The following is a 19,917-nucleotide window of genomic DNA, read 5'->3' as shown; positions in this document are numbered from 1 at the left end:
AGAAGAAGAAGAACGTCAGCGTTACCATGGAGTCCTGGTCGTAGAGGTTGATGGTGATGAGCGGCGGATCTTGTAGGAGCTCCTCCCTCGATCCTTCTAGCAGAACTCTGTCAAACAACAAACACTCACGCCATGCTGGAGAGAGAGTTTCTTTCAACACCTGAACACACCCACACACACACACACACACACACACACACACACACACAAACACACAAACACTCAATATGTGTAAAATGTGTGTGGTAAAGGGGCGCTCAATTTTACACATGTAGTTCAGTTTACTGGTTATGGTTAGTTCTACATGAAAACAAGTGTCACTGGAGTACTGATATAAACATATACTACTGACACAGAACATCCTTCTCTCTGACTGGCTGACTTCTTCTACAACATAAAAAAACAAGCTAAATTTGATTGTAAAAGAGACAAATACTGATGTTGTGACATGATACTAAACACTGATGACTTCAGAGTGTTAGCAATCACAGTTTTATTTTGAAAGAGTGATTTGTTCTATTGATTTCTTAGAGCAGATCGAAGCAGGGGAGTTTTAAATCAATGTGCTCATTAATTGAATGAGAAATTCTAACCTTTAAACCAGCGGGACAGTTGTACCTACCCTGGTAACCTGACACTGTGTAGAGAAGAGGACCTTGGCGAAAGGATCTGATAGGCCGTTATCATCAGCAGCCAATATGCCACGCGCCTGGTACAGATGACATCGTAGCTGGAAGTACCTGCTGTCTGCAGAGAGAGAGAGAGAGAAAAGAGAGTAAGAGAGGTCTTTCTTCACAAGACAGACTGCTATTGAGTCCAGGTAAAGCTTCATGATTGACAAGTTTAAATAAAATTGGGCTTTTATTTTGAAGGACAAATTTTTCTCTATTCAGATAACACTCATGAAGTCCTGAGCAATTATCCTGTGCAGAAGCCATGCCCCCCGCTGTCTCACCCTGGCAGGACAGACTGACAGGAAGCTTCCTCCTCCCCGCGGTTACCAGCCACCTCTGCTCCTCCTCATCCTCCTCGTAGACTGGCATAAACTCCTCCGGCAAGCCGGTGGTGACATCTTTACTGTACTTGGCCAGACCGAGCCACAGGTAGACCTCCAGCTTTGCAAAGATCTCATTTGCTGAACCTCCTGGAGACTGAACGGACAGACAGATGTTTTCAGAGACAGAACGGGGAGCGCCATCGATGATTTTAGAGATGGACATCAGTGTTAGAACGGCTACCTTCATGTAGAGGGTGGTGACTTTGCCACAGTCCCGCCCCCTCTGCTCCTCCACCAATGAAAAGAGGATAGAGTAGGCGGGGATCCTGACGTAAGCCAATCGCTTCCTCCCACTCAGTAACCATAGAAATGCGTCCGGGATGGTAGTCTGGGGCTGGAGAGAGGGGTGTGTGGGGGAGGGGGTGTTAGACCTCAGACATATTGAACATCAGCAGCGCTGGAATGAGTTTTGAAGTGGGGGGGGGGGACATCCAGTTTTGGATGACTTAATACAGTGTTTCCTACAGGATTTTGTGAGACAGTGGGTGGACCCTGGACCCTCTAGGGGGTTGTGGGGTCATGCTTCCTGGAAGAAAATTGTGTACATTTTAAAGTTAAATGCATCAATCTGATGCACTTTGAGAGCAAAATGAAGAGGCTAAGTGCTCTAGTAAACAATTTAATCATAAACACATTAGTTGTATATGAAAGGTGATGACACAGCAAAAAGTCCCACCCACAAAGCATGGTAAACAAGACAGGGTCCATGTTTCAAAGTGTGGGTTGCCGACATCCCCGCAAACCCCTGACGCACTGAGCACCGGTTGACAGTCATGCCGGGAGCCCCATCCAACGAGCACTCCACGGACCCGGGAAGCGGTGAGGGAACTTATGGGAACCCCAGGCCCTACCAAGCTGTCCTAGAGCCGGTGCACCAGAGAAAATTTGATGCGATGCGATGCGATGCGATGCGATGCAATGCAATGCGATAGCCAGCCAGTGCTGGGGAGATGTCTCAACCCGTTGAGTTGAATCCCCCTGGCAGACTGCGCGGACCCCACCGTTGAGAAGTGTAAAAATATTTCCGGCACATTATTAAACTGTAGCGGGCCTACCGAGAGTGTGGCGCGCTGGATGTCAGAATCCTTTGATTTCATTTGAATTAGGCTACACAATGGTCGACTATGATTGGATAAAGGTCCAACATGTTAGATACCATATAGACATTACCGCCAACGTTCTATGACTGTAATACCTAGCTTAGACATTACCATTTTATTACCATAACACCTGAAAGTGGGGGGGACAAAAAGTCGTGTTGTCCCCCTATTCCAGCACCTATGCTGAACATACTGCAACCGTTCATGTTTTTGTGGTAACCTATGGTAACCACTTTATGACCTCTGACCTCTTTAGCCAACAGGCGGAGTTTCCTTAAGAGTTTCCTGCTATCCATCGTCCGCTGTTTGGCCGTCCGCCTAGTGATCCTCCGTCTGGCCCTCACTGCCTGTCTGGCCAGAAACACCTGAAGACAGGCAGACATTAAATCAGACAGACAGACAGACAGACAGACAGAGAGGCAGGAAGATGGTGGCAGATAGAACAAGAGACAAGTAAGAAAAGACTCACCAAATTCTTCTTGATAAACTCCTTCCTGCATCTGTCCAGGTTGTTGGGACGACAATAAGACCTCCTGTCTGCGATAACACTAAACTGTCTGCAGAGACACGGACAGGAGAACAGACAGAAAGACAGGCAGGGGGGGAAATCAAATCAAACCAAATCAAACCAAATCAAACTAAATCTATTCTAATACAATTTTTCAGAAGGAGAACACTGACTTGCAGGAGGCCACCAGCTCCAGCAGCACCTCCACCAAACGCTCCTTCGCGTTACTCCTTGGCCTCCTCAAGAGACGTTCCACCTCATCAAGACCAATCTCCTAAAAGAGGAGTGGGGAGATGAGGAGAGGACGAAACATGACCACAGTTTGTAGGCATTGTGTGATACACTGTGTTAATAAAAGCAAAATGAAAGATCACTTGTCTCTCACCAGCCTATCGGCCGTCTTGTTGAGCCAGTTGGCCTGATAGAGACGAAAGCTGTGATCTTCAAACTGACTCCAGACAAACAGACAAGGCTTCTGTTTCTCGGAGGGAGGCTGGAGGGGAATACACTGGAATGACCTGAGAGACAGACAGACAGGTGGAGAGATACAGATGGTCAAGCAGACACCAAGTGGGAAGTGTTTGTGGAGTAGTTACTGTAGATGTTACTCCTCCAAGAGTCGCCACCTTGTCACGGTAAATGGACTACATTTATATACAGTAGCACTTTTATCCAAAGTGCTTTATAATTTGCCTCCACACACACTCGATGGAAGCGGGCTACCATGCAAGGTACTGGCCTACCTATCGGGAGCAATTGGGGTTCAGTGGGTTACTCAAGGGCACTACGGCAAATGATCGAAGCGCCAAAACTGTGATTGAGGAAGACCCACGCTAGCTGCCAAGCAACAGCCAAGGAGGGGTTTGTGTGTCCCTGTGACCATGGAGCTGTGTTGATGGGGGCAATATCTCCTGGTAGGAAAATTGGTCCCAGGTGAGGGGCCAGACTAAGAGCAATTCAATAATGTCTACGAATTAAGATCTGCCCGTTAAAATGTCTGGATTCGGGATTCTGGGGCTACCTTCTGGATCCTGGCCTAGGAGCTCCTCTACCTGCTCCTGGGGGGAGAAATCGGATCCCGTCAGATGTTGGAGAAATGAAAACAGAACGGGTCATGTTCAAAGCTTCTATTGTATAAGCAGCTACTCAACAGTGAAGAAAGCTGCCGAGATGAAGAAGGGCAGAAGGGCTGCAGCTTCGGTAGTCGCAGAAGCAAAAGCTCGGGTGTGGGAGGAGTTCAGGAAGGCGACACTGTTTAATAGCTCAGGAAGAGGGAGCAGGGCTTAGTTCTTGGGGTGGGGAGGCATTTTGAAGAGCTCCTAAACATTATTGACATGCCTTTTGTGGAGGAGGCAGGGTTGGAAGTTCTAGTGGAAGTCTTGGTGGTGGAAAGGTGTCTCCAGGACAGTCCCAGAACACACTGGAGACCTATCCCATCTAACCTGGCAAAGTTTTGGAATCACCCAGAGGTAGCTGGATGATGGGGCTGGAGAGATGGGTGTCTCTTATTTGGCCACCTGCCACCATGACCCTCAGCCGGAGAAGCAGTGGAAAATAGATGGATGGATTGTGTAGTAGTTGTAGGTGCAGTTACCTGTGTGGATGCAGTGGTTACATACTTGTCATACTCAGTGGACTGGAGTCTCATGGCAGCAGACACAGATCTGTTCTCAGATTCGAGACTCAGCACCTCCTCTCTGTCCAGCTCCTCTTCTGACTCCAGCAGGCCTTGCACCTCCTCACTTAGATCCTCCCTGCTCCTCCTCAGGTCATCTCTGCTCCTCCTCAGCTCCTCCTTGCTCTGGCTCTTCTTGGATCCCTCGACCCCGACTGCCTTCCCATAATTTCCTGCCAGAAACAGAACAGCTGATGGAGCTCAGGGGTTTGATGTTGGAAATTACAAAAGTAGTAGTACACCTGAACCGCAGGTAGCCAAAGGGGTCTGGCTCAGCAGTGGCCTAAAGCTGGCATCAGGTGCTGACCCTGGCCCAAATGCACTAACTAGAACTGATTTTTAATCAAAATTAGCTCTAGTCCAAACCATACCCTAGGTTGTGCTCTGCACGATTATAGAAGATTGGACACAACATTTCAATAACGTGTGGGCTGGAAAGCAGTGGAAAAAGTCCTTGAACTGTACAGATTAGAGATGAAACAAATAGTTGATTGATCGATAAGTCAATCTACAGAAAAAGAATCAACAACTATTTTGATAAACGATTAATCGTTTCAGAAAAAAAGAAAAACTGTCAAATGTTCTTCAGTTCCAGCTTTTGAATTGTGAGAGTTTGCTACTTTACTTTGTCTTATGTTATAGTTAATTGAATATCTTTAGGTTTTGCGCCGATGGTCGGACATTTGAAAATCATTACTTTTGTCTCTAGGAAATTGTGATGGATCACTATTTTCTGACTTAATTTAGTTATCAAGAAAATAATCGTCAGACGAATCCATAATGAAACTAATGGTTAGTTGCAGCCCTAGTACAGATATCCAGGACAAAGAATACACTGTTTACCTATGGAGAGTTCAAAGGTCACCGGTCTGGATCCTACAGACGGGTCCACCATAGTGACTTCAAACAGAGACGCGAACAACAGAAAGTCCTCACTCTGTCCCAGGAAACCCTAAGGACGAAAAATAGGAAGAAAAATCTGAAAGCTGCAGGACATCACTCTCTGTTTTCTACCTGAAACACCTCCCCATCTGCAACTCTGTCTTGTTTGCTTTGTATTGGATAGCCTTCCACTTGGGCAGATAATAGGTAGTTATAAATGTATTTCTTTTCACTGCTATGCAGATGATATTCAATTATACTTTACCCCCCATAAAGTGAACAAATACGCAAAAAAGAATTACAGAATGAAGGAAAAAAAGAAAAAGAAAGGTAGGAAGAAGCCTAAACAACATAATCGTTCATTCCAAATAGTCAATTAAAGTATACATTTTAAAATGAAATGTTATTTATTCTGAAATATTAGACAGACACAACCAATATGTTTCAATAATGATGATGGTGATGGTGGTGGTGGTACTGACCTCAGGGAGTGGGTGGATCTCCTCAATCTCCACGGTAACAGACTCCGGTACCTCAACTCCCGCCTCCCCTGACTCGTCAACCGCTCCACTGGCAGACGTAGATGCTACCGCAAATAAAATAAAACAAATTGATGAATAAACTACAATGTGGAGGTCTTCAACTAAGTCGTCCAAGAAAAGGTCTGTGGTCCGACTCATGTGAGTCTGTAATATTATGATCAACACTGACAGTGACTGTTTATGCTCACAGGATTTCGATACTCTGCCCTTCTTTAGTAGCTGAAGTATCAGACATCACTGACATTTGTACTTTAGTATAGCATAATTTCTTCATTTCAGCATCCTGGCTGAGACAAATCATTTTAAAAGGAACTGTAAAATCTCTTTAAACTACAGTTGGACTGAAATCCTCTGTTTTGCTGCCTTACCCTGAGTCAGTAAATGAGATAGTGAGTCAGAAAGCTTTGTGAGTTGTTGTTGGAACGCTACCAGTCTCCCTCTGCTTCCAGTCTGCATGCTAAGCTAGGCTCAACATGCCCTGGACCTATCTCTGTACTGGACATTCAGAGATGAAACGGTTATCCATCTATGTACTTGAACCACACCATGCACTTTAAAATGTTGGTTCTCATTTCTCCTGCTTCTCCTCAGTAGACTGACCTTCCTTATTTTTCTTCTTGCTGCTCCTCTTCTTCCTCAGTCCCAGCTTCCCCAGCGCTCCCTTCACCTTCAAGGACATACAAGAAGGAGTCACGTAAGAGTCAGTGAGGTCATGTGAGATTTGACGAGGTGATGTGAGAGAGTTGCTGAGATTTTATTAGATATTGAAGTTGCCAAATTAACAACATCCTGACTCCCATGAAACATGCAGCAGGAAAATATCTGCTATAAACTGATGTTCTGTCCTGGACTATGGTAACTCACACCGTGATGTTACTCTTATAACAATAAGTAGGAGGTACCTTTCCCAAGGCGGCGGTGCTTGTTTCTGGGGTGACGGCAGCAGGGGAGGAGTAAACCTCCACGGTGAGAGTGAGGAGGATTCGACCACGGTAGAAGATTCCTTCACCCAGACCCTGGTTCAAAGACTGGCGAAGAGAGAGGGTTAAGCCACTAGAGGATTTTCAAATCTTAACTGATTTTAAAAACGTGACAGACATAACGATAGATTTACAGATTTTTTATATTTTAAACGTAAGAATGCACACAGCAGATGATTCAGTCAAGACGTAGAACCACACTTGGCGTTTATACTAAACGATTTGAGAGTGGCGATTCCAGGGACCTGGGATCTCAAAGAAACTTGCGTGATCAAACGTGACTGCAGAAAAAAGAAGTTAGGGGGTTTTGCAGAAAACTTAAGCTAATGCTAACATGACCTATTCACGTCACGATTACAACGTTATTCAAGTGTAACCACATAAATGTCTTGTGTTGTTGTTGTTATCCACAACTTCTACAATTTTAGTCAACGTTAGCTTGACTCATTGTCACATGTCGCATGGCTTATATCACGTTAGCTAACGTTAGCAAAGTACAAGTATGCGACATCTGGTTGGTGATGTTTCCCGGTCAGCTCACACTCATTGGCTATTGTGGGTTTAGTTAAGATTTGACAATTGGCTCAGCCAACATACCAACTGGTAGTGACTTCACAAGAGGTCTAGACAGTAAAGGAAATGTTCGACATTTTGGGAAATACTTTTATTTACCACACGGATTCTGATTGGTCAATCAAAGTGTTCTGCGGTCTGTAATTTCTGTTGCTATGTATACCAGACCGTTGCTATGGGCGCAGTTCTGATATCAGACTCTGGTGGACCATTTTTGTGTCAAAATATTGATTTCTTCAGTAAGAAGCCCGCCGTGTAATAAGCGGGATAATGTACAGCGAGCGGGTCATCGTTGTGAAAGAATCCCCTTCAGGGCGAGAATCACCCAGTCGTGGAATCTTTCACAACAATGACCGGCTCGCTGTACATTATGCCTTACTTGCTTTCTTGCCGAGAGTTAGACAAAAAGATCGATGCCATGTATGGTAAATATAAGGCTACAGCCAGCAGCAGCTTAGCTTAGCTTAGCATAGCTGTTTCCCCGTTTCCACATTTTATGCTATAGACTTATACTTTATGTTAAGCTAAACAGCTGCTGCCTATAGCCTCATATTTACCATACAGACAGTGTATGTATGGTGTATGGCCTCATATTGACCATACAGACAGGAGAGTGGTATCGATCTTCTCATTCAGAAAGCAAATAAGTTTTTCCTAAAATGTCAAATTATTGCTTTAAATGTTGGGTTTGATGTGGTCGTGTCTGGTTTACCTGGTGGACGTCTCCGAGGGTGGAGTTCTGAGGAGAACCGTACAAGTTCACCCAACATGGACCGAAGGTGGGGTTAAACCCTACAAAACAGACAGATATTTCCCTGTCACCATAAATTCTCAAAGAAAAGCTGGTATTCAGATAATGGTAGAGTCTGACACAAACAAGTAAAGGTTGGTCTCTATTAAAGGCTCATAATGTTCAGCATAACATAGACAATGTTCACATATCATTTCAACAAAGTTATGTCACACCACTCCACTAAAAACACCTTTTATTTTCACACTAACACTGTTTTCTCTCACAGATTCCAGTTGCTTCTACTTACTTTTGATCGCGGTTAACATGCTGTCAATTAAACTCAACGCCTTCCTTCACATGTTTTACATTAAAAGCCCACCAGGATAGGGAGGAATAACTGTATGTCCTTTGAAACACTGAAAGGCTTTTAATGGTAAGTATTTGAGCAGGAGGTGTTGAGGTGATTGATGATAGCGTAACAGCAATAAAAAAAAACTGAAATATGATAAAAACATACTTATAAAACAGAGTTTAGAAATAAATTTCTGTCTCCGATATAAGACTGTGTCAGATAAAGACCTGGTTCTCTCTGCAGGTGAGGTCTGATGTTTAGTAGAGTATCATCAAAGTAAAAGGAAAAAAAACAGTGGGTCGTACCATTCCTGGTGGGGTCAGAAATCTGCTGCAGGTCCAGGTAGTGCGTTGCCAGGGCGATGTCTCCCATCTTCGCATCATCGAGCACCTGGACTCTGATCCGCTGAGCCAGAGGAGGAAACTGCTCAATGAAGGAGATCTCCTCATTCCAAACTGGATAGCTGGTGGCGCTGGCAACCGACGTCTCCCCCTGCAGGCACACACAAACACACAGTACAATTGGTAAATCTTCTGATTTGGCGACTCCTAGTTGTAGTATCAAAAGACATATAGGACAGAGAATAATTTTAGTTTCCTCAAAAAGGTTCTTGTTGCAGGCTGCTACCCCCTGGAGGAGAATATATATTACAACACGTGTATATACACATGTCTGCGTACCTGTTGTCCAGCGAATGTCACCTGTACGTAGGGATCAATGAAGACCATCCGGTCAGTGGCCTTTGACATCTTGGCCATCAGCCCCGCCTCCATGGTGGGCAGACCCTCGGCTCTGTAGATCCGGACACGGAACCGAGCCCACGGACGCTCAGAAGCCATGCCACGAGGAAGCAGCAGGTTCCTGCGAGAAAAACACAGTGTCAGAACCTGGAGCCGATCGCACCAGCTGTTTAAACCTAGCCTCAATATAATGTAATGTTTTACTAAATGGGGTGCAGAGGAATAGTGGCCCACACCTCATTTTTGTCAAGGCCCAAATCATGTTTTTCGGGCCATGCCAATTCATGACTTTCCCCATTTTATGTGATCATAGTAATGATAATATGATGATGTATTCAAGATGTGTCGTTACTGACTTTTCTATGTCGTCACTGGCTCCAGACGAGGAGGGCGGTGCCAGACTGGTCATGCTCAGAGCATCTCCCTTCATCAGCACACTGATGCTGGCCTTGACGTAACCCTTGTTCCCTGACCTGGTGTCTTCCGGGTCGGTGAGAGGAGCCCACTTCTGGTAGAAGCGGTGGTCTAGAGAGGTCGCAGAGAGGTCAGATGTCAGTGAGTACGGTACAGTATCTCGATCAGAGTGCTGCAGTGTGAGCAGTACTGGTACCTGGCTGGTTGTACACGGTGGCGAGGTCAATCTTAAAGGATCCAATGTGGGTCATCAGGAAGGCCAGAAGCCGCCTGTGGAACACCTGAGAGGATGTGACATTAACAGGTGTTCACTTTGACCAGGCCCACATCTCTCACCATGGTAACAGCAGTAGAAACAGGAGTTAAAAAAAAACAACTAAACAGATTAGAACTGACCTTTATCTCTATGACTTTATCAAAGAAGGTCTGTTGAGCCTCCTGAAACTCAAACAGGAAGTTCTGAAAGAGGAGAGGAGATAACATGTAACAATCCGGACATCCGGACGGCCCGCCGGCGGGCCCGGCCGACACACTGTCTTTCAGAGGTTGTACGGGGCTCAGTTTTAAAGATAGAGTGAAGCTACAAACATATGAAACTAGATGAACTAAGGCGTCCGTTGGTACCAGCCACGTCATGTTAGCTAGTCGGGAAGGAGGCTGAATAACGTTACAAAGTTAGGCTGAAGAGGAAAACTGGCATGGCCATTTTCAAAGGAGTTCCTTGACCTCTGACCTCGAGATATGTGAATGAAAATGGGTTCTATGGGTACCCACAAGTCTCCCCTTTAAAGACTTGTCCACTTTATGCTAATCACATGCAGTTTGGGCCAATTGTATTCATGTGGGATGATGTTAGTCCCCATAGCAGCCATTTCATGTAGTGAGACCATTTGTTTTGACCTCACTGTATAAAATGACCTGTGGTGACCTCTAGGATAATCACAGCCTCATGAAACTTTACAGCCACAAACTATAGACCTAGAGCATCTCTAGAAGATAACCCCCAAGTTCTGAAAACATGCGAAAACTCTCGCAAGACTCACTGCCCGACGACCTATCCTAACTTTAACCATTCAAGGTCAATACCTAACCTTAACCATTTCACGAGAGTTTCGCAACTTAGGGATTACCTTTCAGACACGACCCATTCAGAGGAGGTATGGCTTCCCTAGGTAGATTGACAATAACGGGGTTCCTGAGCAGTTTCCAGAACAGAAGTGCTCACCGTCCAATCGCCGAAAAATGTAATTCTTGCCAAAATCTCAAAATCTCAAAAGTTTTTGAGACCAAATCACAGCATGGTCTTTTTCTATGGTGTTCCTCAAGGTCTCAGGTGGTAAACAAAATTGTTAAATTTAACAGCAAATCTGTGAAACAAATGGTATCAATGGGGGTTACTATATTCTACTGTACTGTACTCTACTGGACTGTCTCCTCTCTGCAGTACCTCATTGTAGAAGGGGCAGTTGGTGGATTTCTGTGTCGCTGTGTGTTTTTTCTGATCTCCCGCTCTGATGAAAACTGCAGGGCTGATGTTCACTCCAACCAGCCTCCGAGCCTCCAGGATGTTCACATTCACCTGCGCACACACACACATCAGAGAAGTTAGAACTGAATGAACCCTCGCCACTCAACCCATATCAGTTGAACAGGGCCTGTGGACTGACAGAAAAGGGTGGTTCGCGTTGTCAAAGGGGATTGTGCTCCAATTATTGGTGAATCGGGCTGCTGGAACACAGTTCATGTGAGTCTCACAAAAAAGTGGCTCAAAAAGAGATGTGCCGATCTATGAATGCATTCAGGCAAAGCATAGAGATGTTACGAGGTAAGGGGCAGAGTAGAAATGTTTTTTTTTAAGTTAGCTAGACATTATCTCAAAATTGTAGACTACCTCTCAGCCTTGGTAACGTGTCCCACATTGTCCCACACAAACATACTCTTTGTCCCACATCTGTTTTGTTGGGATGTGGTCACCCTACTCAGGATCCTCCAGGAGTAGCTCGAGGATGTAGCTGGTTAAAAGGATGTCTGGTCTACCTTGATTAGCCTGTTTTCACGGTAACATGAACCCGGACAATCGCTCAAAAATGGATGGATGATTGAACTCACCTGGAAGCTCTTGACACTGGGTGTCGCTGCAGCAACATTTCTGGACTTCGGCCTGCAACGACTACACGCCCACACACACACACACACACACACCACACACACACATATTGTTGACAGCATATCATAAGCTGACAGAACTCAGGTAAACAAACAAACAGACAGACAGGCAGACAGACAGACAGACAGAGAGTAAAGTAACCAGACCTCAGCAGAGGAGTGAAGATGATGTCGGAAGCCTCCAAGTCCATCATGTCATAATCAAAATCATCATCATCATCATCATCATCATTTTCATCCCCAGTCCGGACCAGGCTCCGCCCCAGATGCCGAGCCTCTCTATCCAGCTGACTTGGGCGATTGTCATTCAGCTGACTGATGGGGAGAGAGAGAGAGAGTAATGAATTGTTTCCCCCCAAAATGCTCTGTGTTCTTTCTGTAAGAAGTAGAGGGTTGGGAGGATATTTGGTTCAAGGGGACGAGGATTACTGTTTGCGGGTGTTCAGACTGGAGTTGGATTCTTGGTGTGGCATGTCCGATATTTTGGCCGATATTATCTTTTCATAGATACATCGGCATCGGTATCCAATATTGCTCTAGCTAAGAGAATGAATGTATAAAGTTGTGTAACTTCTCACCTTTCAATGTCACCAAATCCTTCATTCTCGATGACCAGAGCTGATCTGAGGATGAAGGAAGGAAGAGAAAAGAATACATTGTTCAGTCTGGTCAGAGCTCCTCTGCTGGTCAGGAAGTCTACAGTAAGTAAGGGATAAAGTACAGCGAGTCGGTCATTGTTGTGAAATAAACCCCAACCCTGGGTCGGGGTTTTACAACAATGACCCGCTAGCTGTACATTATCCCGCTTATTACACGGCTACTTACTTAAGAAATCAATAATTTTATAAATATGGTCCGCCAGAGTCCGACATCAGAACTGTGTCCATAGCAATGGTCTGTTATAAAGAAATAACAGACCATAGAACGCAATGATTGACCAATCAGTAATTTTCTATAACACTAAATGCTGAAACCCTCTCAGTGTTTGTTGTTTGTGGGTTTTTTTTAATCTCTTTTCTCAGAGTCTAGTTAACAGTTTCCCCTGCTTCCAATGTTTGCATTAAGACAGGCTAAACACGTCGTGGTGCCGCTTTCACAAAGACAGACTTTGACTATGGTTTAGATTAAACTAATAGTCAGACTTCAGATAGACGTACAAATGACTTGTCTTGACTATCTTAAGTACGACTACTTTGCCATGAATTTGGGGTAAATTAAGGTTGCTTCCAAAATTCCATAACATGCTATTTAGTACGTTAAAACAGTATGTGAGATTTTTTTAGTATGTCCGAAACCTTAGTATGAAACCAGTAGAATGTGAATTGCATATTATTTCCGGTGAAATATTACAGTATGCAACGTTGGACACTACAGCATCATAAATATCCCACAATGCAATGCGGTAGCGATGACAACGTTCATAACAGACATTGGCGGACAGCTCTGTAACATCAATAACGCTCCAGTTTCTTCATCCACACTACACCCAGAGACTGTTGTTTTTACAGTTTAGTGGAAAAGATGCTTTCTGGATCAGTGTGGACATGATCTCTTACTCATCATTGTCTTCGACTTTCAGGAATTCTTGTCCCTCCCAGCTTCCTGCTGTTCCCTCAACCGGATGATACCGAATGTCCAACTCGATGTAGATCTACGGAGAGAAGAAGAAGAACCCAAAGTGATGTCAACCAACATCAGCGATGTCTTATGCAACAAAGAGTGTGTGTTTGTGTGTGTTGTCCTTACATCAGTCAGGCTGTAGTTGGCATCAGTGAGTGGTTCCCGTAGCAACAGCCTCCCTGCGGTAACAACATGCTGGAGACTGACGACCAGCTTACCGAGCAGTCTACACACACACATGCACACGTTTTTAGTGTGACTGGCATGAAAACAATATGTGTTTGTGTGTATACATATTTGTGTGTGTGTGTGTGTGTGTTACCTATTGGTGAAGACTTTACTGCAGTTGTAAACACTGACGGACAAAACTTCATCTCTGATCTCTCTACCATAGTGAGGCCAACGGAAATGCTGCACGCAGACACACACACACACACACACACGCACACACACACACACACACACACACACACACACACACACACGCTTAATTTATATTTTGAAATGAATTGGGAAGAAATACAAGTAAATACAAAATATATTTTTTAAGCTTTTTCTGAGCTTTTAGTCATATCTCACAGCCTTCCTCAGCAAATGGAGCTAGCTCAAGTGTCATTACATGACCTTAGTACGGTCACATGATAACAGGTGTCAGATGTGAATGTCCTCTTTGAGGTTTTTTCCACCTTTGACCTCTCCCATATAAACTTTTTCTCATGTAATATTGAACTAAAAAGTCAAACTAAATACACATACATTGGGATCAATTTAGAGTTCAATTTCTTGCTCAAGACACTTCAGAGCCAGGGATTGAACCACCAACCTGTGATTAATGACCAACACACTGAGATACAGCTGCTGTATTAACACAAATCTCAGGCAAACTGTTAACTTCCATTAGAACAGAGAACAACTCAAACTAGAGCAGGAAGAAAGAGACTATTTCTGTCTTGACACTGGCTTTTTTCCTCTACAAGCATTAATCACCATGTGCTAAGTTTAGGCACACACACACACAGACGCACAGACCGGGTCACACCTGGATAACAAACACCGGTCTGACTCAGAGGAACATAACTAAACATAGAGCTCACTGCTGTGTTCACGTCACACGGTGGTTACTGTAATTACATTATCTGACCTGTCGGCAGTGATTCTGTCAACAAACAGGTGGTGATGTAGTGGTGAAGCGGGTGGAGGCTTCTGTTTGACAAATACAGTGTGTTCTCCCTTTGTTAAAATCACATAATGAAGTTTGTTTTCAGGAGAACCTCAAACTTAGAACCACAGAGTCTCCTGATCATTCAACACAGTCTCATGGCAGTTCGTGAAATAGTCACGAAATTTAATTTATTTGATTCATGTACATTTTTTTCGTGACGCTCATGCACGACTTTCAACAACGTATTTTTCGTGCGTTTTCCTACAAATGTCCAGCAACACGTGACACACGTGTCAATTTCCGCTCCAGTCTTTTCAAAATAAAACTACTTTTAGTTAGGTTTAGGAAAAGATCAAATTGGTTAGGCTTAAGCAACAAAACTACTTAGATAGCTTTAGGATAATATCGCGGTTTGGGTAAAAATAACTCCAGAAGTTGTGCAACTTAATTACGGAAGGTACGTGATAAATAAATCAACTCTGACTTGTGGTTTCAGACAGAACACCAGTCTCTTGGGCAAAAGTCCTGTGTTTTTTGACCGACTCGTCCACCTCGACCTCCTCCCTACAGGGCGTTCGCCGCTCTTTATACTTCCTTGTTCACAATTACTTGGATTACATACGAATTGATTTTGTGTTGACCATCACAGACATATATGAAATTTTTGTTTATGTACACAAATCAATACATTCAATTTCGTGACTATTTCACAAACTGCCATAAGACTGGGCTCGATCATTGATCCAAACAGTACACCTCTGTTCTGATCATAAGGTAGAAATGTTTTAGTTTGGTCTGTACAGCTCCAGACACAGTACCCATGAGCCTCAGCGGCCAGTGTTGTGTATTTGTATGTTGTGTTGTGTTATTGCATATATCTAGACAGAGATGGAACACCCATTGAACTACATGGATGGCCAATTTAGCCTGTTGGTCGACCACTTTGGTCCAGACTGAAATATCTAATACAACTATCAGATGTGTTGCCACTTTTCATCTACTGTAACACGTTCTCATCCCAACTCGTCACATACCGCCCCTTGGTGTCACGTCCCTTGGCTTTACGCTATTTTCGTCATCAAAACCACTATAGTTACCCTTGGCGTCACTTTAGGATTACGCAACAAAACCACTATAGTTAGGCTTCCGAAAGAACTACATGGTTGGGCTTAAAGGTCACATATTATGCTCATTTCCAGGTTCATAGATGTATTTTAATGTTTCACTAGAACATTTTTACATGCTGCAATGTTCAAAAAACCCTTTATTCTTCTCATACTGCAGCCTGAGTCTGCCTGCCTCAGAGCCTAATTCAGCCTCTGTCTGAAAACCCCTGATTCACAGCCTGTCTCCTCCCACTCTGCTCTGATTGGTCAGCGTTTTCTGTCAATCAAACGTCCTCAACAACACAGCGTCACTATCTCCCCCTCCCTCCCGGAGAAGCTCTGGAGAGAGAGGAGTGGAGAGATAGCAGCTAGAATAAAGTTTATAAACCACTTTAAAGTTTATAAACCAGAAACTTCACCCAGCGCACGTTACCGGAGGAATCTGATCAGAAATTGGCAACAAATGATGAACATCTGCGATCCAGATTCCAGGTTTTCCTGACAGTTTCTCTCAGGTAAATAATGCTATTTATAGCTCTGTTAGTTAGCTCAGTGTTTACCTCATGCATCAACTCTGTAAACCGTAAACATACACTCTGTTTTACGTTTGACTTTACAGATCCATCTGTGAGAAATGACCGACAGAATCATCCCAGAGGAGAGCAGACAGCTGAGAGCAGACAGCTGAGAGCAGACAGCTGTGAGCAGACAGCTGAGAGCAGACAGCTGAGAGCAGACAGCTGTGAGCAGACAGCTGAGAGCAGATAGCTGAGAGCAGACAGCTGAGAGCAGACAGCTGAGAGCAGATAGCTGAGAGCAGACAGCTGAGAGCAGATAGCTGAGAGCAGATAGCTGAGAGCAGACAGCTGAGAGCAGATAGCTGTGAGCAGATGGGAGATACAGAGCTAACCCGTTAGCATGTAGCTACATGCTAACGGGTTAGCTACATGCTACCGCTATGACACGGTGTGTAAACACAGCGACCATCAGGGTGGAAAATAGAAGATGTGAAACAGTAGTCAGTTCATTATTTCTGCTAAAAGATAAATGTATGGAAGATCAGAGTAATGGTATATTATTTACAGTAGTAGCTGTCTCTGTGTTACCATGACTACAGACCACCGGAGCTTAGCTTACCACAGTTTACCAGAGCTGAAGACTTTCTCCTGTACCATGTTAACATAACTAACTAACAGGTGAGATGATTACAAATGCTGTGAATAATTAATATTGTCATCTGTCAACTCAAATAAAGTTTGACTGTGAAACAGAAATGTGTTGTGTTGCTTACAAGTCACTATTTACTACCTGTAATCTGCTACATGCATGACATCAAATATATATAATATATAAATATCATCTGTTTAAACAGTGTAATTACATAAAGCCTTTGTGAAAGAACATGTTATATTTAGATGATGGGAGTACATGAAGCCTGTTCTGCTGGTTCTTGCAGACTAACAGTAGGAGCTACTTTGCTCTAGTTCGGTTGAGGAGGAGAGACAGTGACGCGCTGTGGGGCGGGGTCAGCTACTGAAGGTTCTCTCTGGTTCGACCAGGAAACCCTTATATGGCTAATTCTCTAACGACGTCAGAAGAGAAGGAAAAGCTGCGCAGCGTTTTTCGACACCCATTTCCGGACAAACGGAGCAGGAGAAAAAGAGAGAGGATGGTCTTTTATGATACTATGGTGACTTGTAGACACACTGGGGACAGATATTGATGTTTAAAAGACATGGAAAAGTGCATTTTGCATGATAGGTGACCTTTAAAACTACTCTGTTAGTACAGTGAAAAGGACACTGAACGTTGTGAAAATGGGACAGGAACGAACAGCTGTTTGTAACGTGAAAGTGAAACTAATGCACGGGTCACGAACAGCGGTCTCCTGGATGAAAGCCTTGTGTTTGCTGGACCCATCCACATCCCCTCCCGCCCTCCCAGTGTGTGTCTTTACACTTTGTAAACTATGTCACCACACTCCTGGCGGACTTTCTCGGAGCGTCAAGACTAGGGCTGTGTCTGAATGTTAACATGTTCACAATGACAATGCTAACATGATGACATTTACCATGTCGTTTACCATGTTCACCATCTTGGTTTAGCCTGTTAGCATGCTAATATTTGCTAATTAGCACTAAACATAAAGTACAGCTGAGGTACTTGCAGGTGTTTAGTCATAAACCAAATTATTGGACAAATTTGAATTTTCCCGTCGGAAAAGAGAAGGAAAGGTCTGTCTGACGGCAAGATAAAGCGATGAAAATATTCTAAATATATATATATCGTTTTTTTTTTTTTTAGAAGAGCCTCTCTTTTAGGTGGCTAAAATAGATTTTTCTGCTGTGCCTGTCTACAGCACTGTATTGCTTTGTTTCGGTGCCGGTGCTCCTGTCTGTTTCTCGATGCTGGGGCCGTGCCGAGTATCTCATACAATGCCACTTCAAAACACCCAAACTATCCCTTTAAGATTCATCCTCTGGGGACCATGAATGTCTTTCCAAAATGTGATGACAATCTATCAAATTTTCCAGTCTGGGTCAAAGGGGTGGACCGACAGACTGACATTTCCATCCATAGAGCTTCTAGTGCGGTAATTTCTGTGTGTGATTCAAGAGCTCTTTTTGTTGTTTTATAATCTCCAGGAGCCCCGCAGGGCACAGTAGAATAAAATAGAATCATGTTAACTGTAGGTGTGTGTGTGTGTTTAAGGAGCGGCTGTGTGAGTGTGTACTGTAGGAGTGGTACAGTTTCCTATCAGCCCCATTAAAATAGTTTAAATCTGAAGCAGACAAACAGCTACTGCTACCTACCCACACACGCACACACACATACACACACAGATGATAAATATGATGAAGGTCATGTGATCTGAAATCTCAGCGGCTCATCATCCTCACAGCTGCTTCCACCTGAACTGACTGTCTTCACACTGACATCCCATTCACTTCAATACAACCAAAATCTAATTTTAGACAGCAGCATCTTGTGGACATAAGAAGAACTGAGTGGTTATAATGATGACATCATCTGATCGGTTCTGAACGTGTCCCCCTGTCGACCAGAGATCAGATCAGATCAGTGACGTTGGTTTACCAACCTCGTTGAAGATGGCCAAGTTCTCACACTTCAGGGCTCTGGTTTTATGGGTGAAACCTGGAGGACAGACAGACAGTATAAGCATCAACATGTCCTTAAAGGGGAACTACGCCCATTTTCAAAAATCATACATGTTAGTCCTGTTATCTCAGACAGTCCAAAAATATTAATAAACATGAACAACTCTCTCCTAAATCCAAAAACTAGAGTGCTAAAACTCAAACTTGTGATGTCATAGGGTATAAAGTGTGGAGCTGCTCCACAGACAATGAACTGGGAGAGATGTTCTAGATGACACTGAGAGCACACGGGAATGATCTGAGTATATGGGAACATGTTCTGCTTCACAACTCGCAACACTACAAGAGAATAAAGCTCATTTGGGTATAAAGAAGAAAACAAACATTCTGTGGGTCCATAAAATCAGTCTCCCATTCATTGTCTATGGAGCGGCTCCAGACTTTATACCCTATGACATCACAAGTTTGAGACTTACTTCTCTGGTTTCTGCTGGGTTGCTTAACCTATAATATATATCACAATTTATTAGTTGATTTATGTTTTATATTAATAATCAAGAATCTGCAAAGTAACCAGTAACTAGCGATATCACATAAATGTAGTGCAGTAAAAAGGAGCGTGAAATGGAAATACTCAAGTAAAGTACAAGTATCTCATAATTGTACTTAAATACAGTACTTGAGTAAATACTGCTTCGAGGTGGTATCCTGAGCTAAGTGTATCCCACAATTCACCACGGTCTACTACACAACACCAATTCAGTTTGCGCAGATAAGATGGTTTTAAGAGTGACAATAATAAACAGAGATAAAGAAGTCGCTATTTAAAACATTTTAAATTCAGCATGAATGTTATTATTACGTTGTGCAGTTTATGGCAGGAGCTTTACAGATGGTTATCACTCGATATCAAAAATCTATTCTTACTTTTAATCCATCGCTTTGTATACTTGAAGATAAGACTTTTCTTTTGTATTTAAGAAACTTATACTCAAAGACTGGAACTCCACATACCCTCCCACACTACTACACTGGAAAAAGATTAATGTATTATTTGAAAATGGAAAAGACAATTGAAAAGAACAAATTAACTCAATTTGAAATCATATGGGGAGAAGTGTTAGAAGCAATGAGTACATAAAAACGAGGACTTTAAATTTAAACCTGGTTTGAGGTTGTTTTTGTTGT

At 43.5% G+C, this 19,917-nt stretch overlaps 1 protein-coding gene across 1 annotated transcript in view; it reads right to left on the bottom strand.

Moving 5' to 3' along the window:
• The window catches only part of fer1l4 (fer-1 like family member 4), a 40,458-nt gene that overhangs the window by 17,193 nt on the left and 3,348 nt on the right, over window positions 1–19,917 (bottom strand). The window contains exons 2-28 of the mRNA XM_074638872.1: window positions 18,711–18,766; window positions 13,665–13,753; window positions 13,469–13,568; window positions 13,279–13,373; window positions 12,301–12,345; window positions 11,870–12,037; window positions 11,666–11,726; window positions 11,004–11,135; window positions 9,953–10,015; window positions 9,753–9,837; window positions 9,499–9,667; window positions 9,083–9,263; window positions 8,708–8,894; window positions 8,030–8,109; window positions 6,667–6,792; window positions 6,365–6,431; window positions 5,705–5,808; window positions 5,184–5,292; window positions 4,285–4,513; window positions 3,051–3,183; window positions 2,839–2,939; window positions 2,627–2,714; window positions 2,406–2,522; window positions 1,239–1,391; window positions 956–1,151; window positions 623–747; window positions 26–160 (exon numbers count right to left, since the gene is read on the bottom strand). Coding sequence (XP_074494973.1) covers window positions 26–160; window positions 623–747; window positions 956–1,151; window positions 1,239–1,391; window positions 2,406–2,522; window positions 2,627–2,714; window positions 2,839–2,939; window positions 3,051–3,183; window positions 4,285–4,513; window positions 5,184–5,292; window positions 5,705–5,808; window positions 6,365–6,431; window positions 6,667–6,792; window positions 8,030–8,109; window positions 8,708–8,894; window positions 9,083–9,263; window positions 9,499–9,667; window positions 9,753–9,837; window positions 9,953–10,015; window positions 11,004–11,135; window positions 11,666–11,726; window positions 11,870–12,037; window positions 12,301–12,345; window positions 13,279–13,373; window positions 13,469–13,568; window positions 13,665–13,753; window positions 18,711–18,766 — 3,194 coding nt within the window. The remainder of the gene's footprint in view (window positions 1–25; window positions 161–622; window positions 748–955; window positions 1,152–1,238; window positions 1,392–2,405; window positions 2,523–2,626; window positions 2,715–2,838; window positions 2,940–3,050; window positions 3,184–4,284; window positions 4,514–5,183; window positions 5,293–5,704; window positions 5,809–6,364; window positions 6,432–6,666; window positions 6,793–8,029; window positions 8,110–8,707; window positions 8,895–9,082; window positions 9,264–9,498; window positions 9,668–9,752; window positions 9,838–9,952; window positions 10,016–11,003; window positions 11,136–11,665; window positions 11,727–11,869; window positions 12,038–12,300; window positions 12,346–13,278; window positions 13,374–13,468; window positions 13,569–13,664; window positions 13,754–18,710; window positions 18,767–19,917) is intronic.

The sequence above is a fragment of the Sebastes fasciatus genome, chromosome 1, assembly GCF_043250625.1.
Source record: "Sebastes fasciatus isolate fSebFas1 chromosome 1, fSebFas1.pri, whole genome shotgun sequence".
NCBI lineage: Eukaryota > Metazoa > Chordata > Actinopteri > Perciformes > Sebastidae > Sebastes > Sebastes fasciatus.
Note: the sequence above shows the minus strand (reverse complement) of the source record. Positions and strands in the feature narration are given on the sequence as shown.